Here is a 24142-nt window from a genome sequence, read left to right as displayed (position 1 = left end):
GTGTGTTAATGGATTCTGTGAGATGTGAACTGCATAACTATCACTCCTCTTTGTATTTGAGTGGTTCTGCCAGTTAAATGTGCCAGACAAGTTGTTAGCTTGAAGAAGCATGCAAAATAATATGTTTCTTGCCAGGAACTTGTCAAAACACATTGGCGGTCCAAATTAAACAGAAAAGCAACACCCTCTCTTCCTTATCTGCATAATCCTTTATAATAACACCAAACTATTTCCTGTGCATTTCACTTTGATGCTATTTAGGCATCTAAAATGTGCTGAAAAAAAAAAAAAACATTTTGTATGCAATCACAATGAGGCAAGTATGCAGTGCCACTGCCTTCACACTAAACCCAAAAAAGCAACCACACGCAACCATGCAAAAGCAACAACTACTCCTTTCTCGTTGACATTACTACTTACAGTAAGGCCCAAGAATAATGCTAATATGCTGGCCACCCATACAGTCATACAAGCCTGCAGGACTTTTCATTGGTTGCGTCGGTCCTGACGCCATCTCCTGTACTTCCTCCTCAGACGAGTTCCTGGTACACCCATGTTTCTGCAATCACAAGATAAGAGAGAGAACAGGTTGCATCCTGCGCTTTCCCTAACTTCTTTTTACACCATTTGGCCAGTTTTTCAGCTGAGCTTGGTTCAGGCAGCCGGAGAGTCGATGGCTTTACCTTGACCCATGTAATCACTTGTGGACGTTATCTGTGCCTTTACCTCCCACAGCTCACTGTTGCTTTCTGGCCCAAATTTGACTTTTACACTACCTGTCCCTGCAAAAGTCTGTTGTGATATTGCTCTGACAGTCAATGATGTTTCTGTGACATAATGGCTATATTCTCTTGGCATAAAAATAGGTATTCCTCCTGGAAATACATATTTATAATGATTTCTACCATTACTACTTCAATCACTGTTTTCTCACATTTTCCTTGAACCTTATGGTAAACTGTGGTGTTCCCATTTCTGGTCGACGCCCGTACCACCTCTTTCCAAAGGTCCAAGTTTGTGTCCCTGGATCGCATTCTATCCAGTACACTTCCTTTCACTAGTGGTTCGGAGTCTTCTGGTATAAGCCCTCCACTGTTTAATAGCCTGTCCCATAAGAAAACCTTTCTTGTGTTGACTTGGCTATGCTGTTGTATGTATCTGGCTATTGGCTATGTATCCGTTCCTGAGACTTCAAATCCTATAAAATCCACCCTTTCTTTTTCCTAATTCTAGTTTTTTCATGTTTAAAAGAAAACCAGCGTCCGCCAGTCTTTTGATGGTTTCTGTTAAGATTTTCATGTGTTCTTCCACAGTCTCAGTGGCTATCGGCACACCATCGGTGTACGCTGGGATTGGCAATATTTCTAATATTATTGCCTGGCACACATTTGGGGAATTACAGTAATTAATCTGTTTGGAAACGTATCGTTTTCCCTCAAATGTAAAAGCCGTACGCGGTCAACTTTCCTTGGCTAAAGGTATGGACCAAAATCTGTTAGCCAAGTAAATTTTAGATAAAATTTTACCTTCGTTTAATCCATTTGTAGCATCTTTTGCATTAATTAGGCATCTATTATCCGGTTCTGTTACTTTAGAGAATTGGAGAATTTGTTGGACAATTTTTCCCTATAGTTATTACCCCTTTTCGGGATAGTCTCTTTTATTTCTTTATAAGCGGTTTTATTTAATGGATATTGTCATTGTGGCGCTGGGATTCCTCCCAATATTGTATACTCATATTTATCTGATATTTTTCCACAATCATTTTTACTATTGGCCGAATTGTCTTTATATATTTTTCTAGTAATTTTCTTAACTCGTATCTTTGACTACTCTATCTATCGGTTCTGCTTTTGTTTCGTTTATTAATGTGGGCTTGTTTCTGCTCTTTGGTCAGTTTTGCCCATTTTTCAGGTTCTATATATGTAGTTCCTCTTTCACCCTCATTTCTATTATTTGATTTATCTTTAGGTTTCTGATAGGCAGTTTTTTGTTTGACTCTATCCCACTCTACTGGTTTATCTTTGTTTTGGCCTGAGCTTTCTCTGGTCCTATTTCTTATCACAGTTGCCCTGTCATATCGGACTGCGAATTTAGACATTTTGGACCAGTCTGTTTCTTCTCCCCAGCTGGCTATCTCATGACATCCAGGTATTTCTATGGCTAACTTTTTTAGTTTGGCTAACATTTTTCCCGCTGTCCACCCTCGTCTGGCTTTCTTTGAAAGGTATAGCCAAAGGCCTGCGGTTTTTACAAATTCTATGTCTTTCTTGAACTCAGCTTCCTCATCTACGCCTATCACCAGGGAGTAGTATGCATTAAGGGTTTCCAAGCTTATGGATAATCCTGTATGATATGTTATCATATGTTCTACCAGGCTAGTTGAGGTACCTAGGGTTTTCCCCAGGTCAGCTACCATTTTTGCCTTAAGCATTTTGTCATCTTTTGCCCTTGGGAATTTCATATTCTGCAGGAACTGGATGGCAGTGATACTGTCTCCTTTAGCCGGTCTAGCTGGATCTCGCCTAGGTTTAGATACTATAACTACTTCTGAGTCAGATTCTGGTTGCGTCCTTCTCCTATTCTGCCTGGATACCGCAGCTAGCATGGACAAATCTATTTGTGGTTTAACTGACAAGGGCTTTTTAGGGCGCCTGCTCTCTTCCTCTTTATCAGAGTCTGAGCTTTCAGGTGAAGCAGCTTTCTGCGGTTTTCTTGAAACTTTACCCTTAGGGTGGGGAGTCTTGCTATGAGTGGCCTCCCGTAGTTTCCACACTTCCCTTATCATAGGTTCATATTTATCTTTTGTATTGTCATCTAATAAAATATAACACAGGGCATTCTGCATACAATCTAGCTGTTCTGCTAACATGTAATATTTTTCTCTTGTGCTGGTTCCCGGCATATCCATGATCTCATCCGCAGTAAGTCCACAAGCGAGCTGCATTATTTTCTGCTCTGGTCCCCCTAGTGCTGCTACTTGTGAATTTAGCGGGTTAAACACACGACCAGGATGGGTTAGAAATGTTATACCTCCCAGGGTGTTGTTTTCCCTCTTATGCGAGCTGCTTCGACGTTCATTGGACTGACTTCTGGATTTTTCATTATTAACCCTACTCCTGCGAGGTGTTTCCTCATCTTCAGGATCCTCTGAACCTGAACTACAATTATGGTCTGTATCTACCTGCACTCTGGGTTTATTACCGTTTAACTTTCTCCCTGTTGAAGTTTGGTACGGTTTAAACCCTGTCTCTCTCATTTCCCATGTTTCTCCCTCTCTAGTTAGGGGACTGAACCCAGCTATGAGATTTCTTTGTTTGGGAATACCTACTCCATATCCCTCGCCAGGGTCTCCATAGTCACGCCCGGTTGCTTCCCGATCAGTCTGATCTGATGGTGCGGGTGATCCAGCCGTGACTAGAGCGTCTGGGCATGGAATACCATTTCTAGTCACCACTATATTAGCTCCTCTAACGAGTGGTACGGTGACATCAGTGTCACCGATTTCTACTGTAACCTTATCCCCTGATCTTTTTGCGGCAACCTCCCTGACCAGACGTTCTAGTCCATCCGAGTTGGATGTATAGAGAGTGCGATCAACGGTTAGGAATTCTCTCCCTTCTGCTGTCCCTGCTTCGTTTTGTAGCCCATTTAGTTGATCTTGTGGGAGTTGAGTGATATTAGTTATTTTATCCATGACTGTACTATGAGAATACTTAAAATAGTCCATGCGGTGGAGTCCTCTCTTTGCTTGAGGGTTTGTTTAGGTACTATCTGGTCCTACAGCGCTGTCCTCGAGACTGTTTACCTCTGGCACGCTTAACCATAAATCAACCCCTATTTAGGTAGTCTTTTGCTGTCAGGTTTACTGTGATGGATTCACGATTAATACCGTTCCCAATTATCTTAAAACCAAGCTCAAAGTTTATCGAGATAATCTCGCGGTAACTAAAGAGCCTATCCTTTAGTCCTGTCCTCAAGAAGTTAGATGATCAGTTTATACAAGTTAATATTCTTTTATAAAAATAATAGATTGATTTACCTGTATTATAAGTCTATCTTTTGTGGTACTACTTAAACCTTTTTTGCACTATAACAACAACCTTGTTACATGCTGCCTCTTTGGCTAGGCTATATGATCAAATCAGAACACTTGGTAATTATTATTTTATCAGAAATAATGCTCACCCCTCGTGCGTCTCCTCCAGGAAGGATTTCCTGATCCACGCAGAAGAAAACTGTACTCAATGATCGAAGGTCCAGCCAGATGATTATAGTAAATCTGTATTGAAATAATCAAATGAAAAGAATACTTGTTACAGATTATAAATGAGTACTAACTGACAGATGTAAAAATAGCTAAAGCTAGTGGGCTTCTTGCGTCTAGTAAAGCTGGCGTACTAGATTGTTGGTAGCACTTCCTTTGTTTGCTGCTTATATAGTCTTGAATTCGGCTGAATTCAGGTCCTGCCTTTGAATTGTTTTCCACTCAGCGTATCTCTAAGCAGACTCTCTAACCGTCTTTGATGCTAATCTTCCGCACAAGCTCAAGCATCTCCGCTTCTGACATCATCTCACAGAAAGTGGGTGATTTCCTGTTCCAGAAGCAGCCGCAGGAAATGTCATTCTGATTTGGGCCTCTCGCTGCATCACTACACTGGCTAGTTTGTTATACCAGTTAAATCTAGTCCCTTAACACCATATACAACAATAACAATCATTGACTCAAAAGATCTTTCATGCTTACCCTCTGGTGAAAGCTTCCTCTCTCTAGAGATGAACATCAGAAAATGAACACACTTGAACATTCTTGTTCTGAGGTGTGTGTATACACCTCAGTATAGTACAGTATAGTACAGTTTTCTTCTGCCTGGATCAGGAAATCCTTCCTGGAGGAAACGCACGAGGGGTGAGCATTTTTTCTGATCAAATAATAATTACCAAGTGTGTTCTGATTTGATCATATAGCCTAGCCAAAGAGGCAGCATGTAACAAGGTTGTTGTTATAGTGCAAAAAAGGTTTAAGTAGTATCACAAAAGATAGACTTATAATACAGGTAAATCAATCTATTATTTTTATAAAAGAATATTAACTTGTATAGGCTGATCATCTAGAAACCTTGGTGTGGTAATTGATGATCAATTGAACTTCACAGACCACATTGCTAGAACTGCCTGGTCATGTAGATTTGCCTTGTACAACATTAGGAGAATCAGGCCCTTCCTATCAGAGCATGCTACTCAACTCCTTGTCCAAGCTCTTGTTTTATCCAGACTTGACTATTGTAATGCTCTCCTGGCTGGTCTTCCAGCTTGCACAGTGAAACCTCTGCAACTGATCCAGAACGCCGCAGCTAGAGTGGTCTTTAACGAGCCGAAAAGGGCACACGTCACTCCTCTCCTCACAAAATTGCACTGGTTGCCAGTTGCCGCTCGCATCAAATTCAAGTCACTGACGTTTGCCTACAGAACAACCACTGGTTCTGCTCCCTTTTACTTTAACTCTTTACTTCAGACTTCTGTGCCATCCAGGAACTTGCGCTCTGCAAGTGAACAACGTCTTGTGGTGCCATCTCAAAGAGGCACAAAATCTCTTTCTCGGACCTTTACCATGACTGTTGCCTGCTGGTGGAATGATCTGCCTAACTCAACCAGAGCTGCTGAGTCCAGAGCCACTTTCAAGAAACGGCTGAAGACACTTCTTTTTCGACAGCACTTGATCCAGTAATACTAACACTTTCTCTACTACTCTATTCTATTCTGTTCAAAAAACAAAACAAAAAAAATTCTGTGTTAGATTAAACTGAGAAGGGTCATAGCACTTGCATATTGTTGTCCTACTGTTAGTTTAACTGCTTCTATTGTTCTCATTTGTAAGTCACTTTGGATAAAAGCGTCTGCTAAATGAATAAATGTAAGTGTGTGTATATATTTATATTACCCTAAGTTTTAGGCCACTTTGTTTTTTTCCAGAGGAAGTGAGAAAAGCGCAGTCTTGTGGCTTTTATGCTTAGCCTACACCATGCCATCCTGCATAGTTGCAGGTGTTTCCTTCCATTGTGCTTCTGGTGTGTCTGTGTGTGCGTATGCCACTCAGGCGCTGTCAAATATCACAATTATTCAGTGTTTTTAACCACATAGTGTTTATTTTAGGTTTCAGACATTTAAATTCACATAAGTACTAAAAAAACAATACATTTGGAATTTGTAAAAAACATACTGATGTCTATGGAAGCGGATATAATAATAATTAGGGCCCGAGCACCGATGGTGAGAGGACCCTATTGTTTTTGCTCTGTTTATTATTATTCTTCTTCTTCTTCTCCAAAGTGAATCGCTTTTTAGAGGGCCTAAACATGCTCGAAAACTCATGAAACTTTGCACACGCTTCAGAAGTGGTGAAAATTTACGTGTGATATGGTTTTCAAAATTGGGGGGGGCAAATTCGGTAAATTATTGCCCCCACATTTTGCCCCGGCTCTACGTTTCATGCACAGGTATGAAAATTGGTACATACATGTAATGACCCAATACCTACAAAAAAGTCTCTTGGAGCATAGCCCTAAACACAACAGGAAGTCAGCTATTTTGAACTTCCTCCTAGATTTTGGCCATTTTTCGTAATTTCCTGATGTTGTACTTTAACGAACTCCTCCTACAGATTTCATCTGATCCTCTTCAAATTTGGTGAGTGTAATCTGAAGGCCTTTGCGACGTTAAATTGCGAAGATCTTGAGTTTTCGTCGAAGGGTGTGCCCTCGGCAGCCTGACAAATGTTCACCCAATTTCGGCATTTTGGTGATATACCGTATGCATGATCAGATAAGTTCAATATTAATGTTGCTTGCAGTTCCGATGTTGCTAGGCAACCACAGACAGCCTGCAGTAACTCAGGCATACAATTTCCAATCCGCCCCAAACTTCACATGTTTGATAAGAGTCCTGTCCTGAACACATGACCATGCTCATTATGGTTATAGCAATAGCGCCACCTGCTGGTAGCAGGAAGTGTGGCAAATACAAAACGTGTTCGAAAAATCCTGAAACTTTGCACACGCTTCAGAAGTGGTGAAAATTTACGTGTGATGTGGTTTTCAAAATTGGGTGGGGCAAATTCGTTAAATTATTGCCCCCACATTTTGCCCCGGCTCGACATTTCACGTACAGGTATGAAATTTGGTACATACATGTAATGACCCAATACCTACAAAAAAGTCTCTTGGAGCATAGCCCTAAACACAACAGGAAGTCAGCTATTTTGAACTTCCTCCTAGATTTTGTGCATTTTTCGTAATTTCCTGATGTTGTACTTTAACGAACTCCTCCTACAGTTTTGATCTGATCCTCTTCAAATTTGGTGAGTGTAATCTTAAGGCCTTTACTAAAGGCGCCGGGTGGCGGTGGCAGGGGTGCGAGGGCCCTTTTCATCGCTGCTTGCAGCTTTAATTTCTATTATAATTAGACGACACGTTTTATTAATATCAGATTGTGAAAGTTAAACATTGTGTTAGTAACTTTAAAGTTAACTCTATTCTTCTCCCAGTTCACCGGCCACTTACTTTCATATATTTCGGGAGAAGTGGATGAATTCACGTGCTGTAAATCCAACAGATCCGATTCTCTGAACAGTGGCACAAAGTAACATGACGGTGCATATAGCTCAACTAACGCGATCGTTATAAAGGTGTTTAAACAACATAACACTTCCTCTTGCATATATTTGACAATCGGAATATCAAATATTTCATGCCATAGCTAACAAATTTGTGAATATTTTGAGTAGAAAAATGAAATAAAAGCAGATAATTAGTCATTCAGCGCTATTGTGGCTGCGGTGTGTCACGTGACAAGCAATGAAACATGTTTCCACCATGGAAACAATGCAGTGATCAGCTCTAAATAATGATCGCCTTGAAAAACTCTCAGGGGTCAGCCAGAATATTTTAAATTTACGTTTAAAAAGGTTAAATATGAATACACAGCCTGTTTTTTTTTTTTTTATTAAGAACAGCACTTTTTTTTTTTACTTAATATTTTAAGTACAGTAGGCTACAGTTTTTATTTCACTTTTAGGTGCAATACATTTGAATTGAATAATTAAGTTTTTTATTTACCTCTATGTAAGCAGCACAGTGCAGTGTTAATGTTCAAACTGTGTTTTTACAATGTTTAAAGTGGCTGACAAAAAGAAATATTCTTATTAGAAATTAAGCTGCCTCATTTTTGAGCTGTGCATAACTGTAGCTGAATAGTTAGGCCTACTACGCTACTGTATTTTTTATTATGTATTTATTACTTAGTGTAAAAAGTTTGAGAACCACTGATATAGATAATCCCGCGGTAACTAGAGAGCCTATCCTTTAGTCGTGTCCTCAAGAGTTAGGCGATCAGTCTCTACAAATTCGTATTCTATTAGAAAGATAATAGATTTCCCCTTTGTATTATAAGTCTACCTTTTAAGGTACTCTTCAACCGTGTTTGCTATACAACAATAACCCTGTCGTAAGCTGCCTCTTTGGCTAGGCTTTATTAATCAATCAAATCTCACAGTGATTATTCTTATATCAAAAGATTGCTCACCCTCTGGTGTTGTTTCCTCCAGTTAGGATCTCCCTGATCCAGAGAGAAGAGTGTGACACGTACCCAAGAATCCAAGGTCCTGTCAGATGATTTGAATAAATGTTTAACAATATTTATTAAAAGAATCAAATGAAAAGAATACTTGTTACAGATTATAAAATGAGTACTAACTAACAGAGAGATACTAGCTAGGCTTAAAGCTTCTTGCATCTGATAACTGCTGGCGTATCAGACTGGAGATTGCGAGTAAGAGCAGAGAGTCCTGTCCAGGTCTCTTCTTTTATAGTCTGAATTCAGCCGTCTTCATCATGACTGCTGTCTCTACAAGTGTAGTCCTGCTATTTCTGTGCAAGCGTGACTATGTCTAGCCAGCGGCTTGTTCTCCAGCAGCTGAAGATACAACAGTTCCTTTGTATTTGTGGATAATGACTCTTGTCACTGCTCTATCATGTGATTTGAGAGATGCAGAGATGAACAACAACCTCTTTGTTGATAGAGATAGAGATAGAGATAACATTAACGCATGTGAAAATATGTGTCCAGTGTCAGTATTATTATCAGCGATCCTGGCCTTCATTCTTCAAAAATACATCATTGAACAAGTATTTTAAATATACTGTCTTTGTTATTTCTACATTTATTTGGAGATTATTGCATAATAAAATATATTAAAGTATACAACCTTAGATGTTCTTAATCACAATTAATCAGAAAAAATGTGATTTAATGTAGTTATTTTTTTAAATGTTAAAATTCAGCTTTGATCACAGGAATAAATTACATTTTAAATAGTCAAATAGAAAAGTTATTTCTCAATATTAATGTTTTTACTGTATTTTTGATCAAATAAATGCAGGCTTGGTGAGCAGAAGAGACTTTCAAAAACAAAAAAAACCTTAACTGGTAACTTGCGTGTGTATATATATATATATATATATATATATATATAGTACAGTACAGGCCAAAAGTTTGGACACATTACTATTTTTAATGTTTTTGAAAGAAGTTTCTTCTGCTCATCAAGCCTGCATTTATTTGATCAAAAATACAGAAAAAAAAGTAATTTTGTGATATTATTACAATTTAAAATAATTGGTTTTCAATTTATTATACTTTAAATTATCATTTATTTATGTGATCCTTCAGAAATCATTCTAATATGATGATTCATTATCAAAGTTGGAAACAGTTCTGCTGCTTAAAGGGATAGTTCACTTTGAAATTAATTTTTGATATGTTTTAGTTTACCTCAAGGGCATCCAAGATGTAGGTGTCTTTGTTTCCGCAGTAGTTTCAATTTTGATATTTTTAGGTCAAACCGTTCTTGTCTGTCAGTCATATAATGCAGGTCGATGGTCACTGTCTCAAAACACAAGCACAGAGTCCAAATTAAAACAATTCCCCATCGTCCAAATGAAACAATTCCCCATCATAAGTACACATTGATGGCCTAAGACACGAAACGAGCGGTTTGTGTGAGAAAACGAACAGTATTTATATCGTTGTTATCTCTTGAAAACAGCACACGTCCAAATGATCTGACGGCACGGGCGGGTATAGATATATACATAGATGTCGCCTTGGCTACTGCAGTTCATTGGAACGAAACCATAGCCAAGCGACATCTAGTGTATATATCTATACCCGCCCGCGCCGTCAGATCATTTGGACGTGTGCTGTTTTCAAGAGATAACAACGATATAAATATTGTTCGTTTTCTCACACAAACCGCTCATTTCGTGTCTTAGGCCATCAATGTGTACTTATGATGGGGAATTGTTTCATTTGGACGATGAGGAATTGTTTTAATTTGGACTTTGTGCATGCTCTTTGAGACAGTGACCATAGACCTGCATTATATGACTGACAGACAAGAACGGTTTGACCTAAAAATATCAAAATTGAAACTACTGCGGAAACAAAGACACCTACATCTTGGATCCCCTTGAGGTAAGCTAAAACATATCAAAAATTAATTTCAAAGTGAACTATCCCTTTAATATTTTTTCATAACCTGTGATACTTTTTAGGATACTTTGATGAATAAAAAGTAAAAAAAAAAGAAAAAGAAAAGAAGCAAATGTTTTAAAAATAGAAATCTTTTGTAACAACAATATACACTACTGGTCAGTAATTTGGGGTCAGTAATTTTTTTCTTTCTTTTTTTGAAATAAATCAATACTTTTATTCAGCAAGGATGTGTTAGATTGATAAAAAGTGATAGTAAATAAGATTTATATTATTAGAAAATGTTTTTTATTTTGAATAAATGCAGTTCTTTTTAACCTTTTATTCATCAAATATATTAGACAGCAGAACTGTTTCCAACACTCATAATAAATCAGAATATTAGACTGATTTCTGAAGGATCATGTGATAGACTGGAGTAATGATGCTGAAAATTCAGCTTTGCATCACAGAAATAAATGATAATTTAAAGTATAATAAAATGAAAACCAATTATTTTAAATTGTAATAATATATCACAATATTAAATTTTTTTTTCTGTATTTTTGATCAAATAAATGCAGGCTTGATGAGCAGAAGAAACTTCTTTCAAAAACATTAAAAATAGTACTGTACTGTACATATACATATATATATATATATATATATATATATATATATATATACACACACACACACACTTATATAATATGTATATATAAATGGTTTATTAGCCTAACTATTAGGGCTGTGTATTGGCAAGAATCTGGCGATACGATACGCACTGCATACGGCGATATATTGGGGTTTTTTTTAAAGTAGGACTATAATTTTAGAAAAAGTAATATTTAAAAAAAGACATGATGTGCATAAGTCAAAGAAGTTTACTTTAGGTAAACAATTCAGTACACAGAAAATCAAACGGCCAGTTTGGGATTGTGGTTCACTGGTTCTTATTGAGCAAATTTTTATATGCTCAAGTAGGCAATAATAAAAGAAAATACACAGCGATTTTTTTGTGTGAGCATATCAGTGAACACCCCTGACCACTCGGTGAGTTTCACGTCTTTGTAAACGAAAGTTTAATGCATTTTAGGAAGGATTGTTCCAGTGCACATAGACTGCCATTGTGGAGGTGGGGGGGAAAGCGAAACAAACCTAAAATTCTCGGGACAGCAGCATGTGTCCAAATTTCTATCTTAACCGTTCTATTTCATCAGAAACGATCTGTAAACAGGGCTTTAAGTGTAAAATACCGAACTTACCCTTTAAACTGAGGATCAAGAGCCATTCGCAGTGTATCCTGTTCATCACCAGCATATCTCTCTCCCAGATCTTTTGCTATAGCAGCCTTGATGCTCTTCACGGTTTGTGTGTCATCCAGGTGTTCTTCTGTGCCCATGACAAGCTTTGCATAAAGTGGTGCAATGATGGAAACAGTAGGCATGCTCTCCTCTGACATCACTAAGGTAGCATCCTTCATGGGCTTGAGCACTGCTTCAGCACATGCAGCGTCAGCATCCGTGCTGTGAATATATCCTTCTACAGCAGAACATCAGTGTGAATATATCCTTCTACAGCGTAACGTTAGTGTGAATATATCCTTCTACAGCAGAACGTCAGTGTGAATATATCCTTCTACAGCGTAACGTTAGTGTGAATATATCCTTCTACAGCAGAACGTCAGTGTGAATATATCCTTCTACAGCAGAACGTCAGTGTGAATATATCCTTCTACAGCAGAACGTTAGTGTGAATATATCCTTCTACAGCATAACGTCAGTGTGAATATATCCTTCTACAGCAGAACGTCAGTGTGAATATATCCTTCTACAGCAGAACGTCAGTGTGAATATATCCTTCTACAGCAGAACGTCAGTGTGAATATATCCTTCTCACTCTTGCGGACCTCTGTTGACAGGAGTGCTGCACAGATGGCTGGCTGCTGCTCTAAAAAATCTGTCCACCATATCATACGAGCTGTTCCCCCTTGTAACAACATCTGTGATTTAGTCTGTGCTTTGGTAGCTTGAGCAGGTCCTGATTTTGTTTAAGGGCCGTCTTTATCACAAAATCCTTACAGTGCACTGAAACATTCGCTCCCTAAAAACTCACTGTTATCGGAAGTTCTGAAGCTCAAAACTTTAATCACACGGGACAGTTCGCTACAAAATGACATGTGATAGCTGATTTTAAAACACAAACCAATATTATATTTCAGCATAAACATACGTCGCTAGACAGGTAATGTCTAATCAAGCAAACATTTACAATTTATCTATGACTGAAATCTTGCACAAATATGTAGAGGGAAAACTCAAGTGTATACTTCACATTTTGGACAACCATTGTTTTTTCACATTTACATTTTGGTTATTGTTTTCTTTCTCACTTTAGATGCTGGAGAAAACACAGCCAGGCTAAAGCATTCAAAGTGGAAACTTCTGTCGTGGCTCAATAATCCAGGATTGGGACGGTGGAAGGAGCAGATCAGAGATCAGGCAGAGATCTACTGGTGCCCCTGAGGAACTGATTTACCTAATGCGTCAAACATTACCAAACATTTTCATCACTCACCTTCATGTCGTTGCAAACCTGTAAGACTTTCGTTCATCTTTGAAACACAAATGTAGATCTTTTTAATGAAATCTGAGAGCTTTCTGTCCCTCCATTTCACAGTTTATGCAACTACAACTTTCAAGGTAGTAAAGACATTATAACAATAATCAATATGACTCCAGTGGTTTAACCTCAACTTTATGAAGTGAAGTGAATGCTTTGTGTGTGCAAAAAAACCCATTGCATCTTTATTCACAAAATATACATCTCTGACACGTGTTCACGGAGCACCACGATTCATCAGGGTTGTGTTGGCGAGAGAGCCGGCCATCTCATGTGTCAGAGTGAGATACATCATTTGTGAATAAAGACGTAATTGTTTGTGCACACAAGACATCTGTTAAAAATATCTTCATTTGTGTTCTCCACAAAAGTCTTACGGGTTTGGAGCGACATGAGGGTCAGTAATGACAGAATTTACATTTTTGTGTGAACTATCCCTTTACTGTTTTCTAATGTGGTTATAATTGGTCATTGTTCTGTTTTATAAACATTTTTAATATTTTTAAGATTTATTGTTTTGAAAAAATGTTTATACAGAAAAGAAAAATTTGATAAGTCACAGTAAAAACTTTTAAATTGTTTAAAAAAAAATTATGTTTCAAATAAATGCTGCTCTTTTGAAAGTTCTATTCAAAGAATACTGAAAACTGTATCGCAGTTTCCACAAAAATATGAAGCCGTGCAACTGATAATAATACATTTTTTTGAGAATCAAATCATATTATAATTGTCACATCCACCGTCTGTCTTCCTCATCTGTCTTTGCACTACACTCCCCAGAATCCTCCTTGGCGCACACCTGCATTCACTCTCCTCTAAGTAATTATCATCATCACCTCGTCATCTCACCCCTTTATATTCAGCACTCAACGTTCAGTCATCATCTGGTCTCGTCAATACAAGACACACAGACTCCCTTCCTTCTTCTACCTGCATACTTACCGTCTGTAACCCATATAGAATATGCTGTCACTAAAGGGTTAACTAGTCGAGTGTCAAATCACATGATGCCAGTAGAGGGCGCGCTAGCACTGTTTTTCACATTCGTCATTGGGAATTCTCTTTTGTATCAAGCTGCATTAGAAAGCTCGAGTTCACGTGGCGAAAATAGATCGAAAAACTGTAATATTTGGTCAATTCTAATCAGGAGTTGTGTGGATAAGATGATCTTTTACTAGTAACCCGAGGATTGCATTGTGAGAGACGGTTTTCTGTGTTCTTCATCGTGTTTTCTGCCGAAATCTCCGATTGGTTTTTATCCTGGATTCAGTTTGGTTCCAAACCATACCGACTTCGATGGCGAGCCTGTCCCAGTGAGTGACATTCTACAGAAGGACCGTTTGGACGCAGTGTGGCCAGCTGTGTCGGATTCTCTTCTGTGGAGTGACTGAACTGATTCGTATCCAAACCTCGGATATTGGATTCCATGGATTCCAGATAAGGAAACTTGAATGTGTTTTGGTTTACTACCCGGGTAGATTGACTTTCTATTTTCCCAAGGACAATTTATTTTGTTTTCCTATTTTTTTTTCTAAATGAAAGAGCTCTATTTTATTTGGGGTATTTTCTAAAATAATTATGTGAATAGTGTGTTGCACAGTGATTGTGTAATAAACCTGCCAGCTGTTCTGTTTAAAAAAAAAAGTTACTTCTCCTTGTGAGTCTTGTCAATTACTGCTCAGAGCCTAGGTAATAGATATATAGCTATCATTCTAATTCAGGTTAGAGGTGCTACATCAAGCTTGGCGAGCCAGCCAGGAGCAGTTTGTAGTTATATCTATATTTATACAGAACAGCTTTGGCACATTTGTTCACAATTCATCGTAATCTCTCAGACTGTAAATTGATGTGTTTTATTTTTTGGGTTGTTTTGCAATTTCACTTACTGCAGCATGGATGTTATTCAGTCTAAGAACATTAAGGTGCCCAATTCAGTCCTAATCAGTGGGCTTTCTGGTACTGATGTAGATGATGAGGTGGTTGACTTTTTGGAGAAATATGGGTCCATTGAAAGAGTAGTTAAGATAGAAAGTTCTGATCCTGATTTCAAGAACACAGCTGTTGTTGAGTTTCAATTTGGCGCAGCTATTCAAACACTCCAGAGTGACTTACCATGTCACAGACCCTCTTCTGATCCTAACATTATTCACCACATCCAGCTTTTGTCTAGCATTTACACTGCTAATGTAGGATCAAGCTTAACCCAGTCCTACCTCTCTGAGTTAAAAGATGTAGCAAAAATGAGTGGTACAGATTTTGAGAAAGTACTGCTAGAGGAGTTGGCTAGGATTCAACACTCTGCAAAGCAAGACCGGCCATTTGAGCATGAAGACCCCTTGGTCAACATATCCCCACTGTATACCCCTGATACAAATACAGTGGTAGCCCCAGTAACTGACCAGACCCCAACTGAGCCAACTACTCAGTCCAAAGTGACAATGAATATGGATAGCATTCCGTTTCCACTCAAACAGGCTTATGAGGTTCCACATAGTGTTAGTAGAGCAACCTACCAGCTAACACCTGAACAACTTACTACACCTGAAGTCCAAAGAGTGGTGGTAGAACACATCGTAAAGAGCAATGATATGTCGTCAACACCTTACAGCTTTTCCAAGTGGAGGCCTTTCTCTGGAAAAATTCCATGTCCAAGCCTAGAAGTTGATTATGACACCTGGCGTAGCAATGCAGAGTTTTACCTCACAGATACCACAGTCTCTGACAAACAAGTGGTCAGAAAGATTTCAGAAAGCCTGCTTCCTCCAGCTGCCAATGTTGTGAAACATCTAGGGCCTCAGTCCAGTTCCCGTGAATATCTGAGTGTTCTTGACTCAGCTTATGGTACTGTGGATGATGGTGATGAACTCTTTGCCGCATTCCTAAACACCAACCAAAACGCAGGTGAAAAACCTTCTGCTTACTTACATCGACTACAGGCTACATTGAGCAATGTAGTGAAAAGAAATGGTATTGCTGCTGGAGACTCAGACCGCCAACTGCTGAAACAGTTCTGCAGGGGATGCTGGAACAACAGCTTCATCACAAATCTCCAGCTGGAACAAAAAAAGGATAATCCACCCTCATTTCCTGAGTTGTTGCTCTTACTACGAACTGAAGAAGACAAGCAAACTGCCAAGTCCTGCCGCATGAAGCAGCATCTTGGATGTCCCAAAACTAAAGTCCAGTCTAACTCCCTGAATGTGTACGATTTTGACACTGATGAGAAAGACATAGCAGCTGCTGCTGCAGAAGACACCCCTGATGCGAGTACAAAGAAAATGAAAAAACAAATAGCACAACTTCAAGCCCAGTTGGCAACCCTGAAAGCATCTATGGATGAGTCCTCAGCAAAAGCTACCTCCAAGACATTCAAGTCAAAGAAATCTAAGCCGAAAGAGCCTGCAGAGAAATCACCACAGCACAATGTGGGAAAATCCGGCAAGAAACCTCGCCCATGGTACTGCTTTAACTGTGGTGAAGATGGACATATAGCCCCATCCTGCAGCAATGAACCCAACCCAGTCGTTGTTGAGGCTAAACGAAAAGAACTCAGAGAGAAGCAGCGGTTGTGGGAAGCCCAAACTCAGCCAGAGTTAAACTAGGTTCTGTTCCTGTTGAGGGGCAAACAGGAACAAAGACTAACCACACTCGTCCCAAACCAAATGCTAAACAGAATACTTCAAGTTACTCGCTGAGCACAAAGCACCGGTCTAAAATACCAAAAGGGTTAATAGGGGAGAAATGCACCAGCAATGTTACTGTGTCAGGAGTAAACTGTAACTGTCTCCTTGACACCGGATCTCAGGTGACCACAGTATCAACTGCATTCTACAAAGAACACTTATCAAAGCAGCCAATCCAGCCTTTTAATCTACTTGATGTTGAGGGTGCTAATGGTCAGTTTGTTCCATACTTAGGGTACGTAGAAATCAACATTGGTTTCCCAAAAGACTTCATTGACACTGCACCTGAAGTATCCACATTGGCATTAGTTGTCCCTGATCTACGCTCCAACAGTGACTTACCTGTTCTGATAGGGACTAACTTACTTGATGTGCTATATGATGAACACTGCCAGAACAACACTCGGAAAAACACTTCAACTGTCTATGGTTATAGACAAATCCTCAGGGCACTTGAGCTCCGAAAAAGGCTGAACACCACTGGAGAAATTGGCCTCATGAAACTTAAAGGAAAAACACAGCAAGTCATTCCTGCACATGAGAAAGTTGCTGTGGAAGGTTATGCCAATGTCAGTTCTGCTAATACTGAGAAATGGGCTGTCCTGGAGCAACCAACAACCTCTGCCTTACCTGGTGGGATTTTCATTGATTGTTGTCTCATCACTCTGCCACAGCAGCACCAACTGAAGTTGCCTGTTTGGATCAGGAATGAAACAGACCATGATATAACAATCCCCGCAAACTGTGTTATTGCAGAACTACATGCACCCGAACAGATCCTTGAAAACGTTCACTTACCTGACAAAAACTCTGCTACTGTGAACTGTTGTAGTGCCACTGTTTCTCCATCGTGTCAAACCACCCAAAGAAACCTGACGTTTGACTTTGGTCAGTCCCCTCTGCCAGAGGAGTGGAAAAGCAGAATCACTGAGAAGCTCAACGGTTATGCTGACGTTTTCGCACACAATGACCTTGATTTTGGCCATGCCACCAAAGTCAAACACCATATCAAACTAAAAGATGAGACTCCTTTCAAGCAACGAGCACGGCCCATCCATCCTAATGATTATGAAGCTGTGAGGAAACACTTGAAATCACTGCTGGAAGCTGGTGTGATACGAGAGTCAGAGTCCCCTTACTCCTCACCCATCGTTGTTGTAAGGAAAAAGAATGGTGATGTCCGCCTTTGTGTCGATTACCGTAAGCTTAACCTGCAGACCATAAAGGATGCTTATGCATTACCAAACCTGGAAGAAACATTCTCCGCCCTTACCGGGTCAAAATGGTTTTCGGTGATGGACCTCAAGTCAGGCTATTACCAAATCGACATGGAGGAGTGTGACAAAGCCAAGACTGCTTTTGTGTGCCCCCTGGGTTTTTGGGAGTTCAATCGGATGCCACAGGGAATAACCAATGCGCCTAGCACTTTCCAGCGGTTAATGGAGAAATGTATGGGTGACATTAACTTGAAGGAGGTGCTAGTGTTCCTTGATGATCTAATCGTGTTCTCAGACTCCCTGGAGGAACACGAAGCCAGACTTCTGCATGTACTGCAACGGCTAAGAGAAAATGGTCTCAAACTCTCTCCCGAGAAATGCAAATTCTTTCAAACCTCTGTGCATTACCTCGGACATGTCGTCTCAAGAAATGGTGTGGAGACTGACCCTGGGAAAGTCAGTGCACTGAAAACTTGGCCAAAGCCCCAGACTCTTAAAGAACTGAAGTCCTTTTTGGGCTTTTCCGGCTATTATCGTCGTTTTGTGAAGGACTATTCCAAGATAGTTAAGCCACTAAACAATCTCACTTCCGGATACCCACCTCTCAAAAAAGGTCAGAAGATGACGACATGTAAAGGGAAGTATTACAACCCAAAAGAGCCGTTCGCAGAAAGATGGACACCTGCTTGTCAGGAAGCTTTTGAGTGCATAAAAGAAAAGCTGACCTCCTCTCCAATCCTGGGGTTTGCAAATCCAAAGCTACCATATTCTTTGCACACAGATGCTAGCACTACTGGTTTAGGGGCTGCTTTATATCAGGAGCAGGACGGACAAACACGGGTCATTGCCTATGCCAGTAGGGGCCTTTCAAGTAGCGAGGCGAGGTATCCAGCACACAAGCTGGAGTTCCTAGCTTTAAAATGGTCAATTCTAGAAAAGTTCCAAGATTATCTCTATGGTAATACCTTCACTGTCGTAACGGATAACAATCCATTAACCTACATACTCACCTCAGCTAAACTAGATGCCGCCAGTCATCGTTGGCTTGCAGCCCTTTCCACATTCAATTTCAACATCAAGTATAGGGCTGGAAAGAGCAATCAGGATGCCGACGGCCTCTCTAGGCGACCCCATGGTATGTTGGTTGATGATGACGCTGAACTGGAAGAGAAAGAAAGGATAAAACAGTTCACATCACATCATTTGGCATCATCAGCTGACCATCTAAAAGTACCTGCAGATGTGGTTACAGCTGTATGTCACAAACACCTTCTAAGAGAACCAGACAACTACTTACCTTCCTTTACGTTGGTTGAATCTCTGGCTCTCCAAGCCGAGGCTGTACCAGACATCTATGGTGAAGAAGACTTAATAGGACATGAAATTGTACCCACCTTTAGTGAAGTGGAACTCAGAGAACGACAGGAAGCTGACCCCATCATCAAGCATGTCATTAACTGGTTAAAAGCTGGAGACAAAGTACCCAGTGACATCAGTCCTGACTCCCCTGAACTCAAGCTGGTGCTTAAAGAGTGGAAGCGTCTTGAAATGCGAGATGGTCTACTGTACAGGAAACGTCAGTGTGAAGAGAAAACATCCTATCAGCTCATACTTCCAGAGTCACTCAGGGCAACTGTACTCACTTGTCTTCATGACGACATGGGGCATATGGGTATAGAGCGTACAACTGACTTAGTAAGGTCAAGATTCTATTGGCCACGAATGGCTGCCGACATCGAGTACAAGGTCAAAACATGTGGACGATGTGTTAGAAGAAAGACTCTGCCTGAAAAAGCAGCACTTCTTGTCAGTATCCAGACATCTAGGCCAATGCAATTGGTTTGCATGGACTTCTTATCGCTTGAGCCTGACACCCACAACACTAAAGACATCCTGGTCATCACAGACCACTTTACAAAGTACGCAGTAGCCATACCTACTAAAGACCAAAAGGCTACTACTGTTGCAAAGTGCCTGTGGGAGCAATTCCTGGTGCATTATGGGTTTCCTGAACGCCTGCATAGTGATCAGGGCAGGGACTTTGAGTCTCATACTATTAAAGAGCTCTGTGCCATAGCTGGCATCAAGAAAGTGCGGACAAGTCCCTATCACCCGCGAGGAAATCCGGTTGAGCGGTTCAATCGCACCCTTCTTGGCATGTTGGGTACCCTAAAGGATAAGGAGAAGAGTCACTGGCGGGACTTTGTAAAACCACTCACACATGCCTACAACTGTACCAGAAATGAGGTTACAGGGTTTAGCCCCTATGAGCTGATGTTTGGGAGACAACCCAGGTTGCCTATAGATATTGCATTCAGTTTACCTGTCAGAGAGGGGAAACCAGCATCTCACTCACAATATGTGCGGAATCTCAGGTCTAGGCTAGAGGAGAGTTATCAAACAGCCATTGAAAACTCACAGAAAGTTGCTGACAGGAACAAACGCCGTTTTGATAAGAGGGTCCGAGAATCTACCCTTGAAGTGGGGGATAGAGTCCTGGTCAGGAACGTCCGGCTGCGGAACAAGCACAAACTTGCTGACAAATGGGAGTCTGCTGTGTACTGTGTCCTAAAACAGATGGGAGATTTACCTGTGTACATGGTTCAGTCAGTAAACCAAGATGGTCCAATCCGCACTCTGCACAGGGATCTTCTGTTACCATGTGGGCAGTTGTATGAAGCTGAAGAAGATGAACCAGATGAGCCAAGGGCCACACATCGTCCCAGGACACGACAAAATTCTCCTCAGCAGCAAGAAAAGGAAGATTGTGAGTCTGAAGATGACTACACCGTCTTTCCTGTGAAATCCTCAGTCTTTACCGAGGAAAGGTTCACAAATCTATACGACATCCAAAGAAAGCTGGATACATCGGCCCATTTTCCCGGAAAGAGTGATTTGAGAAAGACATTACCACCCCAGTCTCCAGGGGAGCTCTTGGCAGGTAATGAGATGGCATTGCCAGCAAAAGAAGCAGAGGCATGTCTTGAAGAGGCTGGAGAATTCCAGCCAGAGACTACTGTTGAACAACCTTCTACTGAGGATGTGGAGATCTTGCCTGAGCCAGGCAATGTGATGCCAGCTATCACTCTGGAAGATGATGATGTTCCCTTGTTGGATTTTGGTGATCCAGAAGATGGAAATAATAAAATAGGAGTACAGAAAACTGACATTGAAATCCCTGACGGTTGTGATCAACAAGATGAAGAAGTACTTGGAGAAGTTGTGGACGACACATCCGTACGTCGATCTGAAAGGTCAAGGCGAGCACCGGGCCGATTCCACTATCCACAGTTGGGAAAACCCCTCATCTCATTTGCTCAAAACCTTTTAGATAGTTTCAATCATACACTCAGTATATTTAGTGAATATGAAAATAAAGAACTTATAAGTGTTTGAGCCAGAATATTATAGCACATGAAGGGACTCATGCTGATTTAGGAGGGGAGTGTGTAACCCATATAGAATATGCTGTCACTAAAGGGTTAACTAGTCGAGTGTCAAATCACATGATGCCAGTAGAGGGCGCGCTAGCACTGTTTTTCACATTCGTCATTGGGAATTCTCTTTTGTATCAAGCTGCATTAGAAAGCTCGAGTTCACGTGGCGAAAATAGATCGAAAAACTGTAATATTTGGTCAATTCTAATCAGGAGTTGTGTGGATAAGATGATCTTTTACTAGTAACCCGAGGATTGCATTGTGAGAGACGGTTTTCTGTGTTCTTCATCGTGTTTTCTGCCGAAATCTCCGATTGGTTTTTATCCTGGATTCAGTTTGGTTCCAAACCATACCGACTTCGATGGCGAGCCTGTCCCAGTGAGTGACATTCTACAGAAGGACCGTTTGGACGCAGTGTGGCCAGCTGTGTCGGATTCTCTTCTGTGGAGTGACTGAACTGATTCGTATCCAAACCTCGGATATTGGATTCCATGGATTCCAGATAAGGAAACTTGAATGTGTTTTGGTTTACTACCCGGGTAGATTGACTTTCTATTTTCCCAAGGACAATTTATTTTGTTTTCCTATTTTTTTTTCTAAATGAAAGAGCTCTATTTTATTTGGGGTATTTTCTAAAATAATTATGTGAATAGTGTGTTGCACAGTGATTGTGTAATAAACCTGCCAGCTGTTCTGTTTAAAAAAAAAAGTTACTTCTCCTTGTGAGTCTTGTCAATTACTGCTCAGAGCCTAGGTAATAGATATATAGCTATCATTCTAATTCAGGTTAGAGGTGCTACACATACATGGTTGATCCATGGTCAAGTCAAGTCAAGTCAGCGCATTTATATAGTGCTTATAACAATATAGATTGTTTCAAAGCAGATTTACAGTGATAATAGGAAATTAAAGTAACAGAGATTGTTTTGGCTTTACAGCAGCTCTAGAATAAAGTTATTGTCCAGCTAAATTTAGTTTTGATTGATTCACTTCTGTTGCAAAGATCATTAGTTATTAACTAAGGGGCCGATTACACGACACCGTTCTAACAGAAAACCCTTAATGCGCTCGGCCAGCTCGGGCCTGCTCATTTGCACAACAACAGTGCCTGGTGGCTCGAGAACGCAAATCTTGAAATAAGTTCCAAGGTGCAAGCGGTGAAATTTTTTGAAAAACGTTATCATCTCCACGTAAACTTCAAAAACACAAATCTGTGAAAACGATGATGGCGTGCACATGCGTATTTCGTGTTTAGTCTATAGGTATGTGCGTTTTAATGTATATGTGCACAGGCATGTAGTCTTTCTTTACAAATTGGATGACCTCACCAAATTACTTGTCTGGCGTTAAAAATTCATAATATATATATATTTTTTTTCGATTCCGCATATCAATGTGAACTAGAATCATTTTGACAACATTTTATCTGTACAGAAGTAAAGGGAAGGGAAGGAGGCCTTCACAGGGGAGAAACTACTTGACACTTCAGGACTGCGTTGTCGTCGTAGGACGGCGCAGGTCCTTCATTAGATCTGGATACGGCCTGGATCCGGCGAACTGCAGTAATGATGCCATTCTTCTGATTTATGTGAAGTGTTCCCGGTTCCGGCTGATCTAATCTATGTAGCCTAACATTGAATTATAAAAATTGATAATGTGTTATGTGTATGCTAGGTCAAAGAGATGTGTTTTTAGTCTAGATTTAAACTGACAGAGTGTCTGCTTCCCAGACAATGTTAGGAAGACTGTTCCAAAGGTTAGGTGCTAAATAGGAAAAGGATCTACTGCCAGCAGTCCAGTGGCAGTGAATGGCCATTTCTGTTTTGAAGTCCATAAAAGTGCATCTATCTATCATAAAAGTGCTCCACACGGCTCTGGGTGGGGGGGGGGGGGGGGGGGGGTTGTTAATACAGGCCTTCTGAAGTGAAGCGATGCGTTTGTGTAAGAAAAATATTAATATTTAACACGTTACAAAGTAAAATTCTAGCTATACACAGTCTACTTGCGTATAAAGCGCAACTTACGCAACTTATGACGTCAGAAGTAGCGTAGTGCGTCATGGCGTAGCAGAAATATCAGCAGTACGTCGCATTACTCGCATAAGTTGCGCTTAGACATATATTTTATACTTTATAGTCGAATATGTATGTTTGTTTGGCCGGAAGCTAGTTATTTTACTTCATAAAGTTTTAAATATGAATATTTTTCTTACACAAACTCATCGCTGTGCTTCAGAAGGCCTTTATTAACCCCCCCGGAGCCGTGTGGAGTTTGTTTATGATGGATGGATGCACTTTTATGGACTTCAAAACAGAAACGGCCATTTACTGCAATTATAAAGCTCGGAAGCATCAGGGTGTCATATACATCTAGGATGACTTGAGGGTGAGTAAATCATGGGCTAATTTTCATTTTTGGGTGAACTATCCCATGTATCCCATTAGCATAACAATACAATAAATAAATGCAATTTAAAAGCTAAGGAAACAGAATCATCATACAAATTATTCAAAGTTGCTCAGAATATTGTCAAAATGCCATATACAGTGTTAATGCACTAATAACCAACACAATTATTATCTTATAAGCGTATAAGAGCATGAATTTTTATTGCACGTATTGTTGACTGGTGAAGTCAAACATCATTAGTGCCGAC

General features: G+C 40.1%; 1 protein-coding gene across 4 annotated transcripts; it reads right to left on the bottom strand.

The window, feature by feature from the left end:
- Positions 1-914: 914 nt before the first annotated feature.
- On the bottom strand, positions 915-10081 carry LOC308695885 (uncharacterized protein). 4 transcript variants are annotated; one of them, XR_014030747.1, is made up of 4 exons: positions 9829-10081; positions 8581-8659; positions 4748-4889; positions 915-4282 (listed from the first exon to the last, which is right to left on the bottom strand). XR_014030747.1 is itself a non-coding variant. In XM_081374146.1 (2 exons), exon 2 carries the CDS (start codon positions 3728-3730, stop codon positions 1835-1837), a length of 1896 nt encoding a protein of 631 aa, XP_081230272.1. In that variant the 5' UTR covers positions 3731-4282; positions 4748-4864; the 3' UTR covers positions 915-1834. The 4 variants fall into 4 exon arrangements, 1 of the variants encoding a protein (XP_081230272.1); XR_014030748.1 differs by lacking the exons at positions 4748-4889; positions 8581-8659 and having other exon boundaries at positions 9829-10048; XR_014030749.1 differs by lacking the exons at positions 4748-4889; positions 8581-8659; positions 9829-10081 and adding an exon at positions 4402-4571.
- Between the last annotated feature and the right edge of the window lie 14061 nt (positions 10082-24142).

Source organism: Scardinius erythrophthalmus (genome assembly GCF_964197995.2).
Source record: "Scardinius erythrophthalmus genome assembly, chromosome: 9".
Taxonomy (NCBI): Eukaryota; Metazoa; Chordata; class Actinopteri; order Cypriniformes; family Leuciscidae; genus Scardinius; species Scardinius erythrophthalmus.
This window is presented reverse-complemented; position numbering and strand designations above follow the sequence as displayed.

Coding starts and splice junctions, on each gene's coding strand:
- LOC308695885 (XM_081374146.1), bottom strand. CDS start 3,730: ATGGACTATTTTAAGTATTCTCATAGTACAGTCATGGATAAAATAACT.